This window comes from Rhopilema esculentum, chromosome 16 (assembly GCF_057945365.1).
Source record: "Rhopilema esculentum isolate cy_ngs chromosome 16, ASM5794536v1, whole genome shotgun sequence".
Classification (NCBI taxonomy): domain Eukaryota; kingdom Metazoa; phylum Cnidaria; class Scyphozoa; order Rhizostomeae; family Rhizostomatidae; genus Rhopilema; species Rhopilema esculentum.
In genome coordinates, this window is record NC_142830.1 from 15,128,726 (window position 1) to 15,153,718 (window position 24,993).

The 24,993-nt window shown below is 36.1% G+C and overlaps 1 protein-coding gene across 1 annotated transcript; it reads left to right on the forward strand.

The window, feature by feature from the left end:
• Positions 1-4,794: 4,794 nt before the first annotated feature.
• LOC135682680 (serine/threonine-protein kinase tousled-like 1) lies at positions 4,795-23,905 on the forward strand. Its single transcript, XM_065197666.2, has 28 exons — positions 4,795-5,212; positions 10,346-10,430; positions 10,809-10,877; positions 11,135-11,201; positions 11,386-11,453; positions 11,921-12,034; positions 12,529-12,555; positions 13,201-13,272; positions 13,439-13,477; positions 13,948-13,983; positions 14,313-14,348; positions 14,674-14,750; positions 15,194-15,253; positions 15,674-15,765; positions 16,143-16,221; positions 16,778-16,844; positions 17,261-17,358; positions 17,704-17,785; positions 18,252-18,343; positions 18,551-18,596; positions 19,320-19,363; positions 19,632-19,713; positions 19,866-19,886; positions 20,391-20,457; positions 20,838-21,028; positions 21,469-21,522; positions 22,368-22,475; positions 22,875-23,905. The coding sequence occupies exons 2-28, from the start codon at positions 10,374-10,376 to the stop codon at positions 23,073-23,075; spliced, it is 2,046 nt and encodes a 681-aa protein (XP_065053738.1). The 5' UTR covers positions 4,795-5,212; positions 10,346-10,373; the 3' UTR covers positions 23,076-23,905.
• Positions 23,906-24,993: the final 1,088 nt, after the last annotated feature.

Consider the following 24,993-nt stretch of genomic DNA (forward strand, 5'->3'; position numbering starts at 1 on the left):
TTGCTCCATTTATTTGACACCATCTTTATCGTAAACCAAATAATCCTTTTAGTTGTATAATTACAATTCCTGTAACGCTAAATGTTGCATTTTTTTTTCTTAAAACCATGTTTTTCCAATCAGCTTATTGACTCATCTAAAACCGAGAATCGTTCCCTTCCTTCTGATTACCATAACTTCTCCTAAACAAATGCTTCCTCGCTAACCAAACACATTTATAAGCACCCATAGAAAATAACAAGAATTTGATTAACGTTAACAATAGCAGGGAAGAGCCAAACCATAAAGCAGACCTTGAAACAATAAGGATAAACAATGAAATATTTTTCTCCATATACCCTAAGGAGCCAACAAATCTCGACTTGATTGCTTGCGAACAAAAACATTGCTACTCAGATCAATATCTATGTAAAGACAATTGTTTTTCCAACCATGAAATACTCGCAAACTAAATCGAATTTGCTTACGAATTAAATAACCGTATTCGATCTTTTCTCTCATAAACTAGCCTCAATCATTCCGCTCCGTGGTCTGTTAGTTTCTAATCGGTAGTTTGCTTTTGCACAAATATTTTGTTTTCATTCCTAACCCTTTGGAAACTTTTTTTCTTTGTATAAGTGAACAACCCCAATGTATCCAAAAACATAACAGATTTTTATGAAATTCACATTTCAAATAAACTTTTACTTTCCAAGAGAACTATAAAGAAAATTTCCCTTCTTAATGAGATAATTACACTCCCTCCAAATTTATCGTAACGTATTCTCTCGATGAAACATATTTCCCAACAACTGAACTTGTTAAAATAATCGTCATTTGAGTAATTTTCGTAATACCCTCTTATTTTGAATTTTTTTTTAAATTTGTGATCTTTTATGTAGATTCGATTTATTTGTAGTGTTCATTATCGATTAATAAATCCCTCATTCCTTTCTAATTGAAAGGTATTTGATTGAAACATTTATTTACATTGAAAACTATAACGGTTTATATATCAATTTCGACAAAAAAATATTTTCTGTTTAATAAACCAGCTCCCTGTTAATGTCCCTGCTGTTCTTTCACAGACGAGCTCGGCTCCTATCCTCGTTTCAGAATCATGACCATTATAATCAACCACAAACATCATCAAAAATAATAAAAATACTCCACTAAAACACCATCCATCTTACGTCCTCGTCATTATCTTCGTTATCGTCATCAAAATCATAATAATAATAATAATAATAATAATAATAATAACAATCATCATCATCATCATCATCATCATCATCATCATCATCATCATCATCATCATCATCATCATCATCAATTTTGTCCACTTCGCCAATTCATAATATCGAAGTACCATTCCTCCACATTCTTCGTACATTGCAAAAGCCGTGCTATTTTTATGTACGAAGAATGAGTACATGAAGGGGGGATTTTGCTCAGCTCGATGGGTATCCATATATATATATATATATATATATATGTAGAATTGTTGCCAATTGTGTAACAATGGATCGGCATTTTGATGAGTTCAACAATGGACACATAGAAGCCGAATTCAAAGGCGGGAGACAATCGAAACAATGCAGGCATAGAATGGCAAAATCAAAGGATTTTCCCAATTTTCCCAAACGAACAATCGAGAATCGTGACTTTCCCGATTAAGTGGGCAATTGAGGTTCGCTAATCGACACTTAGGTCTATAATCGGGCTATTAAATTGGGTTCGGCTGCTAGCCTGAGATCCCCTTTGTGGTCATCCTCTTAGATTCGACCAATCACCTTTAGATTTGCTCGTGACGTTGGGCAGTTAAAATTGGTTCTGCACGTGCATGTTGAACGGTGGCCAGAATAGATCAGAACCTTCTCGTAATTGAGAATGGTGCTTTCATCCTGTCAAGCGTCAACGTAATTAGACGTATAATTTGCAATTTGCTATGTAGGATACAAGAGAAAGTGCGGGAATATGCGATTTCACGAGTTTCTGCAAGAATTAACTTTCATGCATGAGTCGTGGAAAATATATTGTAAGTGTTTCAAATCTGTTTAGTTTTTCGCAAGTTTTGCAAAGTCGGTGAAAGTTATTCGAAGATTTCCAGGCTTTGCGAAATTGTCACAAAATGCTTGCAGGGACTTTTCAATTTTCTCTGGGGTTGATCCAAAATTCATTCGAAATTCTTCAGACCCCGTTGGATAAGGTAGTTTGGTGTAGGAAAAACATAGAAACAATGGAAATTTGTTAAAAGTCTGAGGTCAGACCAACAGTTACGAAAATGACCAATTAATAATCTTGGGATCTGTGACTACATTTCTTCATCAAATAGTTGAGTTGAAGAAATCTTTGCACTCGCAACTAGGAAGTTTACGAAATTAAAAGTTTTGCTGCTCACAATTACGTACGAAAGATTCCCCTTCGTAATCAAGTAATTGCACTGCCGCGAGATCATTATGCTGGAACCGTTTTGTCAGCGCGGGTCGTTAGGGATCGTTAGGCACGCATCGATTTCTCCTTCTTGCAAAGGTTGATAGTGGAATTCAAAGATCTGGGTTTAGCATTGCCCGCTGTTTATCAAGAAAGTGTAAATCTGCGAAACGCATTTTGAAAAAGCAACCGAATAAGAATAATTATTCGTGTTATGTTATCAAGCAAAAAATGTCCTTCGTCAAATAAAAAAACAGATTCCCAGTTAGGTTCCACTCACAGAGCCCCAATAAATGAGTTCTGTAATCTTGGCGAGTCATAGCTCGTGCCACCGTTTTTTAGGTATTTAAGTCTGTGAATCGCAATCTCATAGAGCATAAAGGTTCTTAGTTGTCTGGGAAACAGACTGGAAGCGCATCTAGAAAAGTTCAGACTTTTAATATATTTGGAATCTTCGTTGTCGTCATCATTGTCATCGTCGTCATCATAATCATCATCATCAATCATCATCATCATAATCATAATCATCAATCATCATCATAATCATAATCATCATCAATCATCATCGATCATCATCATCATCAGTTTTGTCCACATCGCCAATTCATAATATCGAAGTACCATTCCTCCACATTCTTCGTACATTGCAAAAGCCGTGCTATTTTTATGTACGAAGAATGAGTACATGAAGGGGGGATTTTGCTCAGCTCGATGGGCATCCATATATATATATATATATGTAGAAATGTTGCCAATTGTGTAACAATGGATCGGCATTTTGATGAGTTCAACAATGGAAACATAGAAGCCGAATTCAAAGGCGAGAGACAATCGAAACAATGCAGGCATTGAATGCCAAAATCAAAGGATTTTCCCAATTTTCTCAAACGAACAATCGAGAATCGTGAGTTTCCCGATTAAGTGGGCAATTGAGGTTCGCTAATCGACACTTAGGTCTATAATCGTGCTATTAAATTGGGTTCGGCTGCTAGCCTGAGATCCCCTTTGTGGTCATCCTCTTAGATTCGACCAATCACCTTTAGTTTTGCTCGTGACGTTGTGCAGTTAAAATTGGTTCTGCACGTGCATGTTGAACGGTAGCCAGAATAGATCAGAAACTTCTCGTAATCGAGAATGGTGCTTTCATCCTGTCAAGCGTCAACGTAATTAGACGTATAATTTGCAATTTGCTATGTAGGATACAAAAGAAAGTGCGGGAATATGCGATTTCACGAGTTTCTGCAAGAATTAACTTTCATGCATGAGTCGTGGAAAATATATTGTAAGTGTTTCAAATCTGTTTAGTTTTTCGCAAGTTTTGCAAAGTCGGTGAAAGTTATTCGAAGATTTCCAGGCTTTGCGAAATTGTCATAAAATGCTTGCAGGGACTTTTCAATTTTCTCTGGGGTTGATCCAAAATTCATTCGAAATTTTTCAGAACCCATACTTTTTTTTAAAGAAAGGGTCAATATGCTGGATAAGATAGTTTGGTGCAGGAATAACGTAAAAAAATAGAAATTTGGATCGTGTGAGGTCAGACCAACAGTTACGGGAATAATCAATTAATAATCTTGGGATCTATGACTACATTTCTTCATCAAATAGTTGAATTGCCGAGTTGAAGAAATCTTTGCACTCGCAACTAGGAAGTTTACGAAATTAAAAGTTTGGCTGCTCACAATTACGTACGAAAGATTCCCCTACGTAATCAAGTAATTGCACTGCCGCGAGATCACTATGCTGGAACCGTTTTGTCAGCGCGGGTCGTTAGGGATCGTTAGGCACGCATCGATTTCTCTTTCTTGCAAAGGTTGATAGTGGAATTCAAAGATCGGGTTTGGTAAACTTGCTGCGTCATAGCATTCCCCGCTGTTTATCAAGAAACTGTAAATCTGCGAAACGCATTTTGATAAAGCAACCGAATAAGAATAATTATTCGTGTTATGTTATCAAGCAAAAAATGTCCTTCGTCAAATAAAAAAACAGATTCCCAGTTAGGTTCCATTCACAGAGCCCCAATAAATGAGTTCTGTAATCTTGGCCAGTCATAGCTCGTGCCACCGTTTTTTAGGTATTTTAAGTCCGTGAATCGCAATCTCATAGAGCATAAAGGTTCTTAGTTGTCTGGGAAACAAACTGGAAGCGCATCTAGAAAAGTTCAGACTTTTAATACATTTGGAATCTTCGTTGTCGTCATCATTGTCATCGTCGTCATCATAATCATCATCATCAATCATCATCATAATCATCATCATAATCATCAATCATCATCATCATCAGTTTTGTCCACATCGCCAATTCATAATATCGAAGTACCATTCCTCCACATTCTTCGTACATTGCAAAAGCCGTGCTATTTTTTACAATCCCATCATTTTCGTTCGTCGCAAAATCTTGGATAAGCATGGTTAAAGCTCTAGGCTGTTTGAAAAACTGGTAGCTAATTTTTTTCTGGTGACATTTTGAGCCACCTCATCTAATCTAAATGTACGTGGTCTTCACACTCACAGCGTTGCTGATCATCTTGCATATTTAGAGCCACTGCGAAGGACAGGCTATTGTATACGTGGGAATCCCGCGCCTAGACAATGGCAAATTGTAATATAACAATGAAGTCTCGCAGGAGATCCCGGCTTCCCGAGAACCTGCAGTTGGCCTGTGAAACACCATTCGAACTGTCTTTAAGAACCAAGAAAACTGTAACTTAAATGGTACTTAATCTGCCTCTTTTGTAAAGTTGTTCCTTCAAGAAATTCACAAAACCAAGAAATACTACTGGGGAACAATTTCGTGGAAATAGGTGAGTCGACAAGTATTTTTGGTGGTCCTTTCTCGTCAGTTATTTGAGTCGATGTCGACCCGTTCTCCGCCTAGGCCCGGCATCTATAGCTGTTCAGATTGACCAGCAACGTGTTTGTCTCATGGATAATATGGCAAAAAAGAGTCATTTGAGTTACTAAATAAATATGCCTGTTTTTAGAATTTCTTATTTTCATTACTTGGTTACAATGTATCCAAATCTAACTGCGAAGTTTCCCTATAAGAATCGTGTGGATGGCATCCATCAATATCTTCACCAGTAACTTCAATTTACACCGACCCACGTCTCATTTCTGCTTACCCCACCCTCCAGATTCGATAATTTTGTGAAGCATGCTATTTCTTTTGAAAAGATTGTGAAGCATGCTGATGGTTTTTGCAAAAGAATAGACTATCATTGGCAAGGAGTACATAATTATCACTGTCACCTCTGGGAAGGTAACCTGGCTATAACGCACGTTCTACCCTCCCTGTATTTGAATCACATAAAAATTGGAATGATCCTCATTGCCCTGAGCCAACATTGTTTTGGGTTTTAATTTACTTGATCGTCACTGGTCGGTTGGCCAAAAGATGACAAACAACGGCGATCCTGCTAGTTCTGTTTGAGAGGTCACATGAAACTACCCTAAGCCAATCATTTTTCATGGTGTTCGTTTCATTTATTTGTTCTTTGGTTGGGTTTGATAAAACCACAAAATTGAACTCATCAACAGTGATTTGCTTCAGGAAAACTCAACCAAACCGAACAGCAACTCTATCAAAAGATAATATATATACAAGCCAAAATTAAAGAATTATTCCCTTGAATAATATTTTCAGTGCGATCCTTATCTCTGTTTTGATAGGCATATAATTTTGTTTGGTAGATTGATATGATAGGAATGAGCAGTGACTTTGAAAAATATATAGTGTGAACAATATATATCTCTTATCAAGTTGTGAATAAGATAAGACAGTAGAATTTGTTTTTGAATTGACAAATCATTTCTTCTTACCTCTAAAATGTTTGCAGGAGTTTGGCAAAAAATTAGCAAAAAATTTCTGCAAAAGATTGTGTGTATAGTCCTGAACCAAAAAATCCAGCCTTCTAAAGATGCAAAGGGCTTATTGTTAATCCATGGTCTTTGGTGATAAGGTTATGGAGTTGTTGGAGAGGCAAGTTGATGACATCACCAGTCTTCGTCATAAGGAAATCACCATGCGTGTGGCAAACCACACATATTATTTTTTTCATGCGTGCGATTCACACTCTTAAAATTCAGGCTATTTTGACCCCCGTTTACACAGTCCTGTTCAAAACGGAACCGTGATGGTAAAAATTTTGTTCTTTTTTGTAACAGGGTCAAAATAATTCTGGATGGCAGTGCAAAATTAGCTCGGTTCCAGAGTGCTAGCGTAAACGAAAGGGCAAACCGCGACTGCTTTGTCACTGTTCGAAACTTGCATGCAGGGCTGCCTAGAGAGTTGGGGGCCCTGGGGTAAAAACAGAGAATTAGGCCCCTGCGAGCGAAGCGAGCAGAAAATTTTTGCGACCAGACCCTTTGAACTAGTTTAAATTTGTTCATTCACTTAAAATGTTTTACTGTTTTTGAGCACAATTTTGTTACTTTAATCAATTTTATTTCAAAACAGAATTCATTACTTTATAAGGCCCCTTGCACCTCGAGGCCCTGGAGCAATTTGCAGAGAGCTTGAGTGTTTATGCTGTGCTCATTCCAAGAACATTCAACATTACAGGACAACTATAGGGAAATATTGATTGATACAGTGGCGTAGATAAAGGGGGGTCAAGGTGAAGCCCCCCCTCCCCCTGTACAGCTAAACTGCTGTTTTGTCTAAAAACTTCTGATCTGATCAGAATTTTTCATGGTTGTCTATTTAGATCCAAATGTTACATTTTGAGAGAAAATATTTGAAAGCTGAATATGGTGATCTCTTCTGTTGTTACGAATCAGATTGGCAATCTCTTTCAATAAGGTATAGAACTTAAAAATACCTTTTTTCAGATAAAAGACAAGAAAAATCTTTGAATAGTGTGATTTGTCACACGTGACTTACACAAAGTTATGTACAAAATTTTAAAAAATAAAGCGCTTATAAATCTTTTGTCAGAAAATCTAAATTTCTGGCCCTTTTTATGAATTTTATGCAATCGCACACATTAAATGACGAAGAATGCATTACAAAAACAAATTTTTATAATTATTGAACTCTGACCACATCAAAATCAGTTGGATCTTTGTCTACAGATTGTGGAGATATGGCTATGTGAACAGTTTGTCCATCAAATCACTGTCATCTGGCATGCATTTATGAATTACAACCTTTAAATGTTCCACCAGGGATGGTTCTAAACCTTTCTCTGCTTTGTGCACATTTACATGGAACATGTTGAACTTGGAGCCATTTGTGAAATAACTGTCCAAAAAGGACATCACATCTGCTTTGTGCACATCATTAACTTGCCCAGTTTTAACATTTCTTTCACTAGTGCTGTCATCATTATTTACAGCATTGCATGTTCATGCTTGAAATGGCAACAAAAATTATTAAGACCTTCAAAACATTGAGAAAAAATCATTAATTTTTTCTTTTATAAATGCTACAAAGCTGCAACATTGTTTTGAATAGTGACTTAACTTATTCACATCAAAGTCAAAACTACATTTGTAATTCATAAGCAAACTCGGGTATTTTATTGACCTTATCTCAACCCAGAGTGAATCTGGCCACCAATGTTGGAAAAATCTTCATCACAGCTTTGGCCCTGTAAAGATTTGATAAACATTTTTTTGACTAAAATATATGGCTTGAAAATGGTATGCAAATTTGCAGTAATGTCTTAACCTAAAAATCGTCTTTGCTTGTAAATTTCTTGCTTCCAAAGACAACATAGCCAAACTTTTGGTGTGTACTAGGCAGATTTTAACTTGAGCACTTGGTGCAAAAAGTGTATTGAACAAAATATATCTGGTTCAGGGAAAACAACAGATTCACTTTTGGTTTCAGCCAATTTGCAACTGATCTGAATGACCTTGCTCAGTGATTTTTAACAGTGTTATTTTGTTCATGATATGTATTCAGATTTCAAAAATTGTCTAAATTGTTCTTTGTAATGTCATCACTATGCAACTTTATTTTCTGCGTATTTTGTGAAGCACGCCTATTCCACAAAGTGAAAGTGCCTTTTTTCGCCTCATTTTCGCCCCCATTAGAGCAAATAATGGTGCACTGTGCATTTTTTGTTTATTCACCTGCTAGCAAAATTCTTTGATATTAAGAAAGTGCCCACAGAGCTGCCCACACACCTCATATAAGAGAAACTTCACTTTCATTAAATTTTTTGCTTTCCTTAGATTTAGCAAAAGTTCTACACCTGTGAATCCTTTTGTCTTTAAATCAACATGGAAATTTTGAGTTGATAAGTTGTTGTTGATCCATAAAATCTTCTCAAGTGGTGCATATGACAGTCATTAGTTGTTAAATAGTTGATATACCCTACCTCCTTAATAAAGTTTTCCAACCACAAGGGAAACGGTCCTATATTTTGATGAGAGGAAATTGGGGCAGTTTTAGAATACAAATCATTTGACTAAATGTAAGCCTAGTTTGGGATTTTTGTTCCACAATTTCTCAAGTTCTTTTAAAAGATGACAAAGAGAAATAACAAGGAAGTGTTTCTTGCTTTTTTTGAAATTGAGCACCTGGCACCTGGCTGGGTCCTGGAAAGTCTTCCTGCTTCACCCTGCTCAGCTTACAGTCTTGATTGGCCAGAATATAGACATGTGGTTCACTGAGCCCATCAACAAACATGATTATTAAAATTAAATTCTTTCAACAACGGGGATGCATTTATATGATATGTATAGTTGCCCTATCAGAACTTTGTGATATGTAACATGCCTATGGAAAGTATAATTTAATCTTTTTATATGAGACCAGCAAAGACCATAAAAAAGGTTGTCCAGCCTGAGTCTGGAGTTTTATGCTGTTAGTTACTTTATACTTTGTCTTACTTTTAAATTCTTTAAATATTTACCTTCAAAGTCTTAAGATTTTGATTTGAACATTTTAGTTAAACTTCCAAGAATTAAATTTTTTGTCATGTTTTTAAAGTTTCATGATTTTATTTGTCAGGAAAACCTTTGTACTAAGAAAATTTCCAATTTGCAACTTTTTTCTTCTCTCAATTAAGTTTAGCAATTGGATTGAAGTACTTACTCGTTCTGAATCTTTTTGGGATGGGTTTTTGTAGGTCAGACAAGCTATATCCTGAAGAGATTTATTACTGTAGCTTTTAGGAGCAAGGCCATATATGATCTTAAAGGCTTTATAAGGCTAAAGACCCGGTGAAGAACTCACAAGATGTGATAAAATTTGGCTTTTATTTGCCCTACGACAAATTGCATTGCAGGAGAGTTCTTTAAGAGCATTAAATTTCCATTCTCAAGTTCCGTTTTGCTTTTGTGGCTAGTTCCATTGTCAAGTAAAAAAAAAACGTCACTGACACCGAATGTTCGGATTCGCGAATAAATCTCACAATAGTTCCCTTTCATGTTTCGGTTTGGTCATTCTCCGACGGTTTTATATTCTAAGAAATGTTTAATGAAAAAAGTTTTTAGTTATGATACCCTATCTTGAGCCATTTTGCAGGACAAATGACTTGCTTGATTAAAACTTTGTTTCTCTCTTTGACAACTGACTGCAAAATAAATGGGTAATTTCAAGGGCTTTTTTGATTTAATTGAATACAAATAGGCAGAGGTTAAGAAGTCAAGAGGACGGAAACAAATTGAAAAAAGGACCTGACCCCTTTGGAGGCACATTCAGATGAAGTTGTTTTTAAAAGCACATTAAAATCTTACTTTTTGTGAAGGCAGTGGCGGAATTTTGCTAGATATCCGCTTAAAACCAGTTGTTGGCGCTTTTGTCGGTGAATTTTGTCAGTGAATTTTGTCAGTGAATTTTGTCGTTTGTCTGCAAATTTGCTTGTTTTTGGAGGTTTGCCCCCCCCCCCTACCTTAGACATAAATTTTCGCCTCTTTGGCAAAGAATCGTTTAAATTTCAAGATATCGCTGTTATTCTTCAATGTGAATTAATCTACTTTAGGTGACGGAGATCCTGCATGAAATAGACCATGGAAGGACTTGATCCACAAAGAAGAGAACTCCTCGAGGCAAGAATATTTGGCAAGGTGAGTGCTAAGCTTTTGGCTAGAACCTTTCAAAGCAAGACATTTTGTCATGGATTTATTTGACTGAAATATATCGATGGACGAGACTGTAGTTTAAAGTGTTGCTTTGGAGTAACCCCTCACCTGTGTTGTTGCAACTTATGAAAGCAACATTTTTCTTTTGGTCATTTTAGGCTATCCATTCCCTGTTCTGTTTTACCTTTTCCCTGATAAAGACTTTGTGTAAATGCAGACTAGCAATAAAAGAAAGATTTGAATACCTCCAATTTACCTTATTAAAAGCTAACATAACACTGCTATGTACTTTTAGGACTTTTAAGTGCCTAGTGTATTTCAGTGAATGCTTGTTCGTCAATAAATATGTTTGGGTATTTTTAGTTTGGTTCGGATCAAGTTTCCTCCTCTTGTCCACAAGCCACCGGAAGTTCGAGTGGGGATACGTATGACGTAAGTATTTTAAGGCACGTGGTTAATTGCTTATTTTTTTTATAACCTTGCAATGAACTATATCGAATGCAGCTTCATTTAAATTTGGAAGACCCAACCCCATAAAGTAATATTCCAATTTTGTTTCTACATATAACCTGACTCTGTTAATCCATTTTTGAACTAAAATTTTTCTTTAAGGTCAAATGCGCCTTTTTTGTCGCAAGTGAAATGTAAATTTTGTGTCATTGATAACTTTGCTTTATAATTGTTTCTAGAAAACTCCTGAAAAGCCACCTAGTACAAGAGGCAGAAAGAGAAAGGGTGCTGCGACCCCAGATGACGGTATCTGTCTTATTCTAGCAATTTGTAAGGTTATATTTAAGTGAAATTCGCCCTTGTATCGAAAATTGCTTATTGTGGTAGATTTAGAACTTGAAGAATACTTTGTCATCAATGTCAGTATATTGGAATATTTCAAGGAGATCGCGTAAGTGTACTCAAACTTTGTGTATTCCTTAATTTTCAGGATCTGCGAAGTCGGGCAAAGGTGCCAGCCAGGATGGTCGTCAAATTACCAAATATTTTGGAACAAAGGTACATAGCGACTCATTTGGTAATGTGTACCTGTAAAATTTTTATGTTTGAAAGATAACAGATTGTTCTTGTGTGACTCATCTTTTGTTTGAAAAATTAATGCTTAAAGAGCTTCTTTTTTATTTTTTGATATTCCCAAAGCATCTTCTGATAAAAATGTTTGTTTTTGACAACATCAAACTAAGTTTAAGATTCCAGTAGCATTGCATTAGAAATTTAAAAAAGTTGGATTTTGAGTCGATCATGTTTATTGCGAGGTCTTCTTCTTTTTTTTATTTTGCTCAACCATATTCACTTGGCTCTACCTATTTCTCTTTCTCTTAAGAAAATTTTAAAGTGGCTCGCTAATTTAGCAAACAACTTCTTTTATTTTGCAAACAACTTCATTTTTTACTTAAACGGTATTCATCGAAAAACCCACTTTTTTGTTTTATTTTTTCAAAATTTTGCATTCACTTTGTACTCAGGATGTCTCAAAAGGCAACAGCAGCCAATCTTCGGCATCTTTTGCGAAGAATTCTGCATCAAGAGACATTTTCCTCTCGAATTCTAATATGTTTAATTCTACCAAAGCAACACAGGTATTTCTCTATATGAAAATATATTTATTACAAAACCCGCTTCTCTATTCTCATCATAAAGTTGCAGTTTTTTAATTATCCTTTTCACGACAGAAGAGTTCTTTGTTTTTTGAAAGAGTTGAGTTTTTGCTCATAGTTTATGAAAAATTTTCTTTAAAAAAGAAGGCAGATCAAAACAGACATCCGCTGCATTTTCTCTCTCTTTATTTCCCATCAAGGCATGGATAAAGTTATAGGTGCAAGCCCAGTTGTTGGAAAAAAACATTTTTATCGCGCTTTGGCATTGTTTAATAAATAGTAGAAAATGATTATGGCCTTATATTTCAGATTTGGCAAATTAGATAATATCAATTGTATTGTAATAGTGCAAACAAGTAATAATATATTAAAAAGATCGTATGTTTTGCCCAGTGAAATATTAATTGGATTAGGGTTACTCATTTTTGATGAGAGGGGATTATTTTCAATTTTATTATTTGTATTTTTCTTTTCAGACGGATTTAAAAGCAATGGATATTAAGGTTAACAAATTATTCTATATTCTCTCTTTGTCTTTCAAATCCTAATAATTTCATACATTATCATAAAATGTTGCAAATCTGTTTTTTGAGTATGTGTTTTTATGCTGAGTAGCTAACTCGAGACAACTTCATCATTGGGGTTTTTCCGTGAATTTATTTGCTTGAAATATATCGATGGACGTGGCTGTAGTTTAATGTGTAGCATCGGGATGGACTTCAGAAATGTTATTGCCACTGATCACAGCAACATTTTGCACCTGCTTGTGGTAATTCTAAAGGCTACAAATTCCCTGGTCTACTGAATCTGTGGCAGCTTGACTTCAGTAAATGCGAACTTCACACCATTGGATGTAAGGCTAAATTCAATTTTGTATTAGCCCTCCGCTGGTATCATGTTGGTTGTATAACTTGTCAAAGATGCGCTCCATATACTAGTCCCCTACGCTGCTGCACCATCTATTTTCGCACAGAAAAGTGTTTTCTCACTCGCCAATGATACAGTTTACTAGGCTTGTTGCTGTAAGGACACTTATGATGGCAGTGGACACTAGGCTTGTTGTGTAGCACGAACCATTTTCCTTATGATTTTACTGTACCTTATCGAGTATGTTGGATTGTATTAAATTTTTCAACTTATGATTTCAGTTGCTGGAAAACAACGTTACAAACGGCATAGAATCGAAAAGAAAGGATGGGACAATTGACGATTTGAAAAGGGTAAAATATACTATAAAGTTATCAAATGATGTATTTCATTGATGATTTTCTTTCTTCTCGTGATTTTCCTAAATTTAATGTAAAAGGCCTCAGAAATGTTTTGAAATGTTTGTTTTTCGCCATTGTTGTTGTCCTTCTGTGTCGAAGATATGGATTTATTTTTTAGGAAATATCCCAGCTGGAACAGCAAAGAAATACACAAACGGTAAGATTTTAACAGCGGAGTTTCTAAGTCTTCTTTCCACAATCTGCATTTTAATCTCGTTGGCAGGCATCCTCTGTTCCGTGTGCAGCTAACAATAACAGCTAAGATCTTGTAGGAAGTAAATTGCGTAGAATACCCTTCAGATTTCTATTAATATTTACAAATGCTGCTTGGCAGATAATGGAATTATATTCGCAAGATCAGATTCGTGAATTTGAGAATATGTCATGGCAGAATTTCGATATATTCAGCACACAAAGCCTTGCAAAACTTTTTAGATGCTAAATTTCTCTCCTGAAATGTAGCTGTTAGATTTTGCAATTTCACATTAACGTTTCTTCAAGCTTGATATATTCGGGTATTCTGAATTTCATGCTCCTTTTATCTCAATTAAATTTTTTTGTGTTATATTTTGAGAAAACGCTTTGCAATCAGCCTATGCTGCAAAGTAACTGGTGATTTTTTTTAAGGCCGTACAAGCAAAATTGAAAGACAGATTAGACAAGGTGTGAGAAGTTTCATTTCATAAAATCTCTTCATATTTCCATGACACGTTCATAACTTTCAGTTTCATGTGCTTTCAAGAGATCATAACTCTGTTTCCGGGAATGTTTTTTACCCACTGCACTGCGGCATCTATCTTATGTTCAACAGCTCTTAAGAGACCTGTATACTGGGGCGGAATATTAGTTATCAATGATTTGTCAATTGTCATTTTTGTTAAAAGATAATCGATGTTGAAAGATAATTGATAAAACGATAATTTTGTTGAAAGATAATAAATAGATTAGTTCCTTTCTTTTCATGTGAAAGATAATCTTCCATTCTTTTGCAGAGTCTGCAGATCATCAAAGATTTTCTCATTCAAGAGGTTAGCCAACATTCCAGATCTTGCCTGCAAATTATTCATATTAAATGCAATTTATAAGTTTCCATTCCTAATCCCATTCCGTTACTACAATTTTCAAGATATCACGTTAAATAATTCCAGGAATAGTAGCTCTTGGTTAGGTTTGATTTAGTCAAAACATGATTTAGTTTCAGTTTATGGCCTCAAAGAATTTACATTTTTAAAAATCTTCGAAAACCATCAAACCCGCAGCCTGAGAAGATGCAAGTTTCACTTTACGGTTTTTGCAAGTAACATCATGTATACTTGAGTTATTAGGTCACAAAATCCTTCGTTTGTACCTTAGGCTATCGATCGCAAGCAAGAGCGAAGAGAACTTGCAATGAAAAACAACCTGCGTCTTGGACAGTTCAACACTGTTAGGTGAGCCTATGATTGTCCCATCCATCAGTACATCCATCTCTCCTGCAGCCGCTAATCACCTTTACACTTCAACATCCTCTCCGATCACATCAGCTGGATCCTCTTTCCTCTCAAAGTCTGTCTCACCCCATCACCCTAAACCCTTTTTATTTCACAACCAGCTCTATATAGCTGTCCTTTCATACCGTCTGGTTCATTCCCCATTCCAGTTATGTTTGCATGTATGAAGCATTTTCAAACTGCACCAAGCTATTTTTTTTAAAGTATGTTAGCTAATTCCTAGACACTAGAAAAAATAAAGCGGATCGTTCCTTTTCTAATATGTTTATAGAGTCGATTGAAGTCGATGTATTTATGGTTTTATGGAATCAAACGGTCATATTGCGTCCTCTCTTGCCCACTTCTTTGAAGACTCATTCCTCTTTCCTTTTTTTTACATAAAGGCAAGGTGCCCAGTTTGTGGAACAGTGGCATGATGGACATGCTTTTAAAGAAGTCACTAAGTAAGTACTGCTTTATAAACACATACGCGAATTGCTCAAACATTATGCAAATCTTTTGTAAAATCGCTTTGAAACCCAGAAGGAGTTCCTCTTCACCCTTAGACTCTATTGATGATATTTTTTATATGTCAATGGCATTGATTGGGCAACTGTAATTTGTTGTGTTCCTGTTTGGCCTATTTCGATCCCTTACTGGGTATACAATTTCATATATATGTTTCATAGCTTATCATTTCGTGTCACTATCTGGAGAGTGTTAAAATGGTTGCCTTTTGCAAAGCCATTTTTGTGTCTAGTTCCTTCAAGATAACTGTTTGCAAATCTTTTTAGCTTGCGATGCTATACCTTTGGCAGTAGAACAGTTTTGCTTACATCAATTTGAACGAAAATTGAACGATATTTTTTATTATGTCTTCACAGGTCACTGGAGAAGATAAATCAAACAAAGGAGGACGTTGAAAAACAACGGAAATTGCTCCAGCGAAGAAAGCCGCCAACTGAAGGCAAACCTGGTAGGAATTTGCTCGTTTGATGTTTTGCAGGCTGGCATGTTTAAGCAAATTGCGTTTGTCGTCATAATAAGTAGCCTTTTGAAGATATTTCCCCTTGCTATCCTGATTTCCACTCTTTAGAGGAAAGTATAACCTTAACTGTGATACTTTGAGCAATTGTCTTAATTATGTTGTAAACAGCATTTGATAAGACATCTGACTTTTAAGCTACCATTGTGCTCTATTGAGGTAAAATCGTCAGTGATGTTTGTACTGCAATATCAGATATCTACAAAACAGATTGTCTTCGAGTTACTGTTATCTTTAAAATTGTTTCAATTTGTTATTGAAGAGTTATTTTTCACATCTAACAGTTAATACTTTGATTCTATCAAAAGAAAAGAAAGAAAGAAAACAGAAACAACAACAACAGTATCAAAACGACGACTCCTTCTCCAGACCAACAACTCCAGCCGGGTATGTTTCCAATTTATTGTCTCCGATTTCATGTTTAATGTAAGATCGTAAGCTAGCTTTTATTGCTACTCGTCATTTGTCGCTTTAACGCAATTTTAAGAACACACCCAACAGACAACCATCTCCCCTAGCAAACACCCCTCTCGCTTTGTCTTAAACACCCCTGAACCATTAGGTATTTCCCTAAGGGATTCAAAACGTTGATTGTTAGAAAAGCCAAGTCCTCCTTCATGTACGCGTTGTTAGTATGTGTTAGGTTGTTTTCATGGAAGCTGTTCTGTTGCGCAATTGTGTTTTTGTAAATGATCTAGCTGGGGAGAGGGTTTAGTGATAAGGATGAACTCGGGAATTTTCGAAATACTGCTGTCCAAACTAAGATTAGAACATTGAACTCGGCAAGAATTTGAAATCCGCGGATCTTTAATCTAGAAGGATTTGGCATTGCAACCAAATTGATATACCAATCATTTCGAATGCTTCTTAAAAAGAAAATTTATATATAATTATATATATCATCATTTAACAAAATTTGATGTTTCATGAAATATTTTTTTAGGCTGACGATGAACGAGTACCATGAGCAAGATGAAATTTTGCGCCTACGCTCGGCAGCTGTTAAGAAGGTTCATACTTAATTACCTTTTTCCATTTATTTTGTATTTCTTTATATTTCATTTATCGTTTCTAATCTCACGTGTACAACCGCCGTATTTCTGGATGCAGCTTGGCCTTTCTTATTTGTGCTAACATGGTTCCGGTTTTTGTTTGTATTTGTAGTTTTATGTCGTGTTCTGAGGTTTTACCAGTTATGAAAATAGATATTATAGTTGATTGAGAAATTGTACTTCGCTGTCATTCAGTAAACAAGATTGCTTCACGGGGGCTGATAGTAAACAAGATTGCTTCACGGAGGGGGGGGGGGGTAGCTAGTTGAGTTGAATGCCAAGGGTTGAATGCCAAGGGTTGAATGCCAAGTGCTTTTGTAAATGTTTTTTTGCATCGCTTTTAATTTTCTTTGTATGTTTGTATTGGTAAATAGGAAGAGCAAGAGCTGCAAATGGAGCTGGAAAGACTGGAAAGAAATAGAAACATTCACATAAGAGAAATAAAAAGAATTCACAACGAGGATCTGTCAAGGTAAAAATTTACCTGATTGGGAGTGTCATTGTAATGTTTTAATAGCTTCAGATGAAGAAGGCACATCTCAACATGGTATGAGGTGGTCTTAGGCCGAAGCAACTGGCTTAATTCAACGATATCTGTTTCTTCGAGTCAACGTGTTAATAAGACAAACTGTTTTATACATCATACTCTATATTCAAGTCTTGCTTTCTCTCTAATTTTCATTGCATCCTTGAAGATTATCGATTTTTTTATAGCATTGAGTCTTCATTTTAACAATTCATGATTGCTGCTTGTGTAAATGGGCAGCAAAGGTTTTAGTAAGATTTTTGTATCTAGAATCGTTCCCTTTCCTTGCAGATTTAATCACCACCCGACGTTAAACGATCGGTACTTGCTGCTACAGCTGCTAGGCAAAGGGGGATTCAGTGAAGTATACAAGGTTTGCTTCTAAACTTTCTTAGATGTTTTTTCTCTCAAATTTTTACGTCCATTTCCCAACAGAAGCAAAGGCCGTTAGTGGAGCAGTGAAGCAGTCCCCTTCGAAGCCCTTAAGTGGAGCAGTGGAGCATTTGAAATTCGGATATCCTACCTGAGACTACCTTCGTCTCGTGCAGAGGCAGGTTTCGAGCTCGGAGTCATGTGATTTCAATTTCGAGGGCAATACAAAAAAGCTACGGCTGCTCTGAATGTTTGTTTGTCTTGCCAATTACCTTATTATTTGCCAATTACCAGATGTAATTCGTACAAATTGGGTCAATCTTAAAAAACAGGATAGGACTTTCTTCGAGCTGTCAAACCTCAATTATCATCGGATAATACAATTTTTCATTTGTGTTTTGATTTTTGCCTAAGATTGAGTATTTTTTCCCTTGAATTTGTTTAACCTGAAGTGAATTTTGTTTCAGGGATTTGATGTGAAAGAGTTGCGTTACGTCGCTTGCAAAATTCATCAACTTAACAAAGACTGGAAGGATGAGAAGAAGGCCAATTATATCAAGTATGTTTTTTTAGAAGTTGCTTTCCACCTTTTTATTGGTGCCAAATGCATCCAACTTTGGTTGAAATTAACCTTATCTTCTCGTTATGATTAATGTCTGGCCACCCAACAATCTTTGGCTTAAACCCTTCGATGAATTCAGCACATGCGCTCTGATCAATGACATGATTTTGACTCAGATTTGAATTTTTTCCGTCCCATTTTTAGACATGCAGTTAGGGAGTATGATATTCATAAATCATTGGACCATCCTGTAAGTATTTATCTAAAGCTGTTTTCTTCTACCTTCTAACTTACATATTTGTTTATTCAGCAATTAGCATTACTGTTTACTGGTCTGTCGAAAAGTGCTCGGTGTCATATAGGTAGAGCTGTGCATTCTTTGGTGCATAGAGCGGGACAATTCTATATTGCAACTACTGAGTGTGACAGTCAATTTTTGGTCATTGAATGCACGTTACATCTTTATAATTGAATTTGGAACCATCCTGTTGTCAATAACAAAAGCCTATCTACAGGGAGTAAAACTCTGAAATGAAGCCCTCACGAAAATTGCTGAAAAAACAACAGTTAGCTGTAGAAATAGAGCTATGTCCCCATGTCAAGAGGCCCCTGTGCCCCTCCGGGACTGCACCCCTGCCCCTTTATATAGCAAGGTAAAATGACGGTCGTATTCAAATAAGAGAATCAGATGAGATGTGGAAAAATTAACTTGGCTGGCACTGACGCCCGCTCGAGCTAAAGATATCATTAGAGAGCTACTTGAAAATAAATTGATGAACGTACTTCAATCTGTAATTATTTACAAATCTATAATTAAGTTTTGTGTGCCTTGCCTTCAAAGATAAAGAAATTTCACTAATCTACGAGTAGCTTCCTTTAATCAAACTTGGCGATAATCCAATTCTAAAGCTCCAACTCAGCTCCAGCTCCAACATCATGGCCAACTAAACTAGTATTGTTTTTCATTTTGCAGCGTATTGTCCGTCTCTTCGATGTTTTTGAAATCGATTCAAACTCGTAAGTTCCAATTTTTCTTGTTCTTCAATTTTTCAATTTTTCTAGTCGTCGTAAACAACTGTGTACTAAGTGTTTAGTACATCGATTCGCACCATACGGATCAAGCCATCAATCGAAAATATTTGTACCAAGAGGTTGAATTTAAATTATGTCAAAATATTATTTTGGACCCCTTGTTATGGAAGGCCCTTGTTTTCATGTCCGAAGACTTTGTAAATCGTCACATCTTCTCCGAAAAAAAGTTGATTACGCATTCACTTTTTCACAGATTTGTTACCGTACTCGAATACTGTGATGGAAATGATTTAGATTTCCTTCTCAAACAACAGAAGATGGTTCCTGAAAAAGAGGTTAGCTAGCCTTTTTGCAAACATCTTTCGATTCATTTAACAAAACCTGTGTTGCAAACATCTCAAGAAGTTTTTTGATCAAAGCCATTTGCTACAACCTGTGATTTATCATATGTGATATACATCAATTAATGTTTTTTTTCTGTTTTCAGGCAAGAGCGATTGTCATGCAGGTGAACAAATGTTTTATATATTCCTTACATTTTGAAATTACAGTTTCGAAAAATTGAAAAATTAATATATTTTACCGAATCAACTAAACAGCAACAACACCAATTTAAGATAACAATTTATAAATGTAGACGATTCGGTGAAATCTCTGCATCCACATTATTTTTTGTTAAGATCAAATCTTGCCTGGTGTTTGCAGTGTGCTTGCATCATGTTTGCATCATGTTTGCGTTTTGCTTGCATCATGTTTGCGTTTTGCTTGCATCATGTTTGCGTTGTGCTTGCATCATGTTTGCGTTTTGCTTGCATCATATTTCTGTTGTGCTTGCATCATGTTTGCGTTGTACTTGCATCATGTTTGCGTTGTGTTTGCGTTGTGCTTGTGTTATGTTCGCATTGCGTTTGCACTGAATTTGAAATGAGATTCTCGTTGTTTCCTTGTCTTTTTAGCTTTTGTAATTGCATTCACGCAGTGTTAATAAACTGGTCCGATGATTTTATTACAGGTCATCAATGCGTTGAAGTATTTGAATCAGAGGAAACCCCCCGTCATACATTACGACTTGAAACCAGGTTCGTGCTCTAAAAGCCCATGATTGACATATGTCTTGGTACTCGGGGTTTTACTGATTTTTACTGTGTTTTCTACAGTTGTATCTTTATCAAGCCATGAAGGTTATCGAATAATTTTATCTAACCGCCGAGTTTTTCGATTTTCGTAGCATTAGTTGGACTTTCAACGTCACAATTCGGCCCTAATGCTCTTCTTATCTCTTACTTTATCATGGCTAATCTTTTGATGACATTTTACGGCTGTCATACTTTACATAATTTGTTCTGGTGAGCAATGGACTACTTGCCTTGGTTTTTGCAATTGGCCTGACTGAATTGCAGCGTAAACTAATCAGTCATGAAATATTCCTGAGATTCACCAGGTATTCTTTGTATTTTAGGAAATATTCTATTAGGGACAGGGGAGTCCAGCTGGGAAGTCAAAATTACTGATTTTGGCCTAAGTAAAATCATGCCAGAAGATTCTATGGAGAGCTGCATCGATCTGACGTCACAGGGAGCTGGAACCTACTGGTACCTGCCGCCAGAATGTTTTATTATTGGCAAGTCACCTCCGAAGATTTCATCAAAGGTACATTTGAGAATATGTCGAAGTAGCAATCAGTTGATTATCTAATAGAAAGATCTAAAACTAGAAAGTTTTGATGAAAGGCACAGCCCCACTTTTACGAATCTTGCAGTTGCCTTTTTAGGGCGGTTGAATAAGCAATGGTTTTGAAATTTGTTGAAATTTTGAAAGTTTAACGATTGAAATTGATGTTTCATTGTCTATTAAAATATATCCATTATCTTTATTGTCTAAGGAAAATGGACCGTCATGAGTTGTTTTGTATTTTTGTATGGCCAGATGCTGGGATCTATACTTAATGGATTTTAGGCATCAATGCAAAGTTGGCTAGAATAAAAAGAAATTTTAAGTTGCAATGATTTCTATTCCTTTCTCTGCCATTTTAACGCATAATTTTCGTCTGCTAACGACATTTGACCCTCCCTCTTCGCTCTATTTATTAGGTAGATGTCTGGTCAATCGGAATAATTTTCTATCAATGCCTTTACGGGAAGAAGGTAAGTTGCTTTTTCATTGCAATAGACGCCGAATTTTGGATTTTAGGGATGTGACGCAAGATGAAAATGAAAAACTTATTGTAGAAAGAATTCTTATCATTGGCAAAATGTAAATTATGCATTACTATTATAGAGCTTCTCCACTGCTGACAGCATCTTTTGATATGCTGTTTCTTAAAAAAGGAAAATATGCTGTTGTTTGGTGTTCCCAGTACGTCTCTTCTGCATTAAAAAGCTACCTCGGTTGGCTGGGTCCCCGCTTAGTATTTTTGGAGACGCTCATCCATCACGCCCCCTTGCCCCCTTGCTCCCTTGCCCCCATGTTTGTTAGTGCCTGTTTTTTAAGCCAATACTCTAGCAAAAGCATTCGCAATATAGTCTGCATTTTCAAGCTATTGCAACACTGAATTGCAACAAAGACAAGTTACTGAATCACGTGTTTGGATTCAAATAGCAAGTCATCAATGACTCATGCTTGCATTCATGTGCCTTTGTAATTAATGTAGTTTCTGCTGTATATGTCTTCTGATGTATACTAGTTTATTTTCTCTTTAAACCACATTTTGACACGTCGATGGATCTTCACAACATTGGAATCTTTTCACGAGCGGCAGGCAGTGGTTATTGCCACAGTCAATTGTCCTTTTGAAAGTCCCAATTGTAAAAGTTATTTGACTGTACGACTGCAAAGGAAGCTTTTTAGACTAAATTTTTAAGGTATGAATTTAAGTGGCTACTCTGCCTTTGGTGGGAATGATCCTAACTGGGTTCTTTTTTACTTTTAAAATATCAATTAATTGCAACTGAATGCAGCAAGAGTTTTAACGGCATATATCAATTTGTAGCCCTTCGGACACAACCTATCGCAGGCATCAATTTTAGAACAAAATACAATAATAAAAGCGACAAACATTGAATTCCCGGCTAAGCCAGTTGTCAGCAACGAGGGCAAGGTAGGTACACTTGATTTATTTGATTAGATTATAAAACGGTTTGTTTGTTAATTAGTCTTCTTTTCTATTGAAACAATGAGCTCCAGATTGATAATATTTTTAAAGGCGCCAAATTTCAACTCACTTGTGAAGTGAGATAAAGATGTCACAGTTCTGAGTGTCTAATAAGTTTCCCAATATGCCAACATCCGCTTTAGACTTAAAAATCCTGACTTGATTTTCAAAGTTAGCTTTCTTAGGTAGTTATTCGAAATGCAGTAAATGTGATACGCTGTATTCGTTGAAAATTGCCGTTTTTCTAGTTCATCAAGAGCTGCATTGTAGAAAATATTTTTTTCTGTGTCAATTTTGAGCTAGATTCTTGAGCCCTGACAATCTGTTTCCTGTTTTCTTTCCTAGAATTTTATCCGGAAATGTCTGACATACCGGAAGGAGGATAGACTAGATGTTCTACAACTGGCTGAGGATTCGTATCTTCTGCCCAAAAAATCCAGCTCTGCATCATCTAGCTCGATGGCTCAGCAAAATGACTCCAGACTTTTTAACAATCTTAGTCCTTCTTCAAATGTTGATCAAAGTGCAATAAGTTCTTCTAATTAAATGCTGATTGGTTGGACGGAATCGTGCAGGCTTGCAAGATATTTTGCCATCGGTTGTGTGGCCATCTTGGTCGTTTTCGTGGTTTAAAAAGAAACATATGTATTAGCCTTTCAAAAGCAAATCTGCTTCTCCTTCTTAAACATCTTTCTTCCCGTGCCTTTATACAAAAGGTAATTCTTTGTAGTTTCATTCTACTTGTGCTGTTTTTTAGAATCAAAATTTCTTCCTCAGATTTTCGTATCTAGATGTTTGTGTTACCCTCTTGCTCGTCAAGAAACATCCCGAGAAAAGCTTCTTATGTCTTGTTTCTGGCCGTTTTTTTTAAATAATTGCAAAAAAGGAATTGGGCTTTGTACTTATTTGTTTGCGATATTACGACTTATGCAAGCTTAACTATTTTTATATGTTAGGTGTTAATATGTGGTATTTTTCACTTCATCAACTGCAAAAGTGGTGATGCTGGCTTTCTTGTTTTGTTCGCTTCCTATCATTTCTTTGTGCCAATCGATGCTTATACTCAAGAACGTTCTCGACATAAATTTTTTTCAAACCTTCCTTGCGAGTCTTGACCAGGATTCCCCATAACCAAGATACCCCATTGCCACTATGGCCCATGAACCACGATACCCTTAAACCAAGTCTGTGTTGTTTATGCATAATGCAAGCTGCCTGTGTAATACGTTTGTTATCAGAAGGCGAGATTAGGGTTGAAGCAACAATTGCAACATTTTCTTAATTTCATACAAATGAAATCGTATAATAATTTTTTCTTCTTAGTGTAACTTGCGTTTCTACGTAAAATTCGGAATAAATCGCATCGGTCATATTAATTTCTTCGTCTCCACTTAAGAGTCACTCCTTTCCTCTTTTAAAAGTTGAGATTTCTATGAAATCCTTTTTATCTAGGCGACCCAAAAATGGTCTTCTTTGCCTTAGTGTATTCGTCAGCGTATTGTCTTCACACATTTCTCGCTGTAGAAGCAAGTACATTTCGATGAATAAATGACCTTTGAATTCAGTTTTTTAACTTACCTATTCGCTCGTTTCGTACACAAATCCGATGTTTTGTTTGTTCCATTTACGTCAAAATCTTTAGGTCATTGTAAATCATTGGAAACCCCATTATTTGGGCAACAAGGGGATAGAAACTTCAAACAAAATGAAGAAGATAGAACGGCAGAGAAACACAGAAACGTCGTACCAAAACCAGGAAACATTTAAATGAACAACCTTTGTACAATGAGCGCACACGACTGGTTTTCTTTTGACTGACTTTCCCTTATTTCAGATTGGATTTAAGGTATCAGATTGCTTAAGCGTTCAAATAGACTAGAGACAGAGAAAGACTAGAGAATTGGTTGATTGTATGTATATTTGTACTTGTGCCAAAAATATTGTATTGGTGCAAAATGTAGACATATACGTTGAAGAGGCAACTGGAAAAACTTAAAAAATGGACAATTTCGGACAACTTTTCAGACGTCGTGACCATATGATGAAAGCATATTACAAATATATTGAGAGGTAGAGGCAAACATTCAGCGCCGTAGTTACCGACTCCTTGGGCTTTTGGGGCTTGACCCCCCCCCCCCCCCTCCGGGACCTTTTTAGGGAACACGGATTTTAATTTTGATGCCATATGATTGCTACACTGCGCGAAATCTCAGAATTCTTCAAAGCAAAAAAACTTGGTTGTTAAAACTTTCATCTTATTCAAATGTTAGTCTTAGAAAACTTCATCAAAATTTTTGCTAGAAATTTTGTCGAGGCGAAATTGTTGGTGGTTAATGTTTGGGGTTTGTTGACCAAAGAAAAAGGATACGAGGAGCATAAACAATGAACTTGAAAAACTGATTGTTCAATAAAGGCGTTAAAAATATGACTGGATAACATTTGAAATCATTCTCCCAGAGAAACA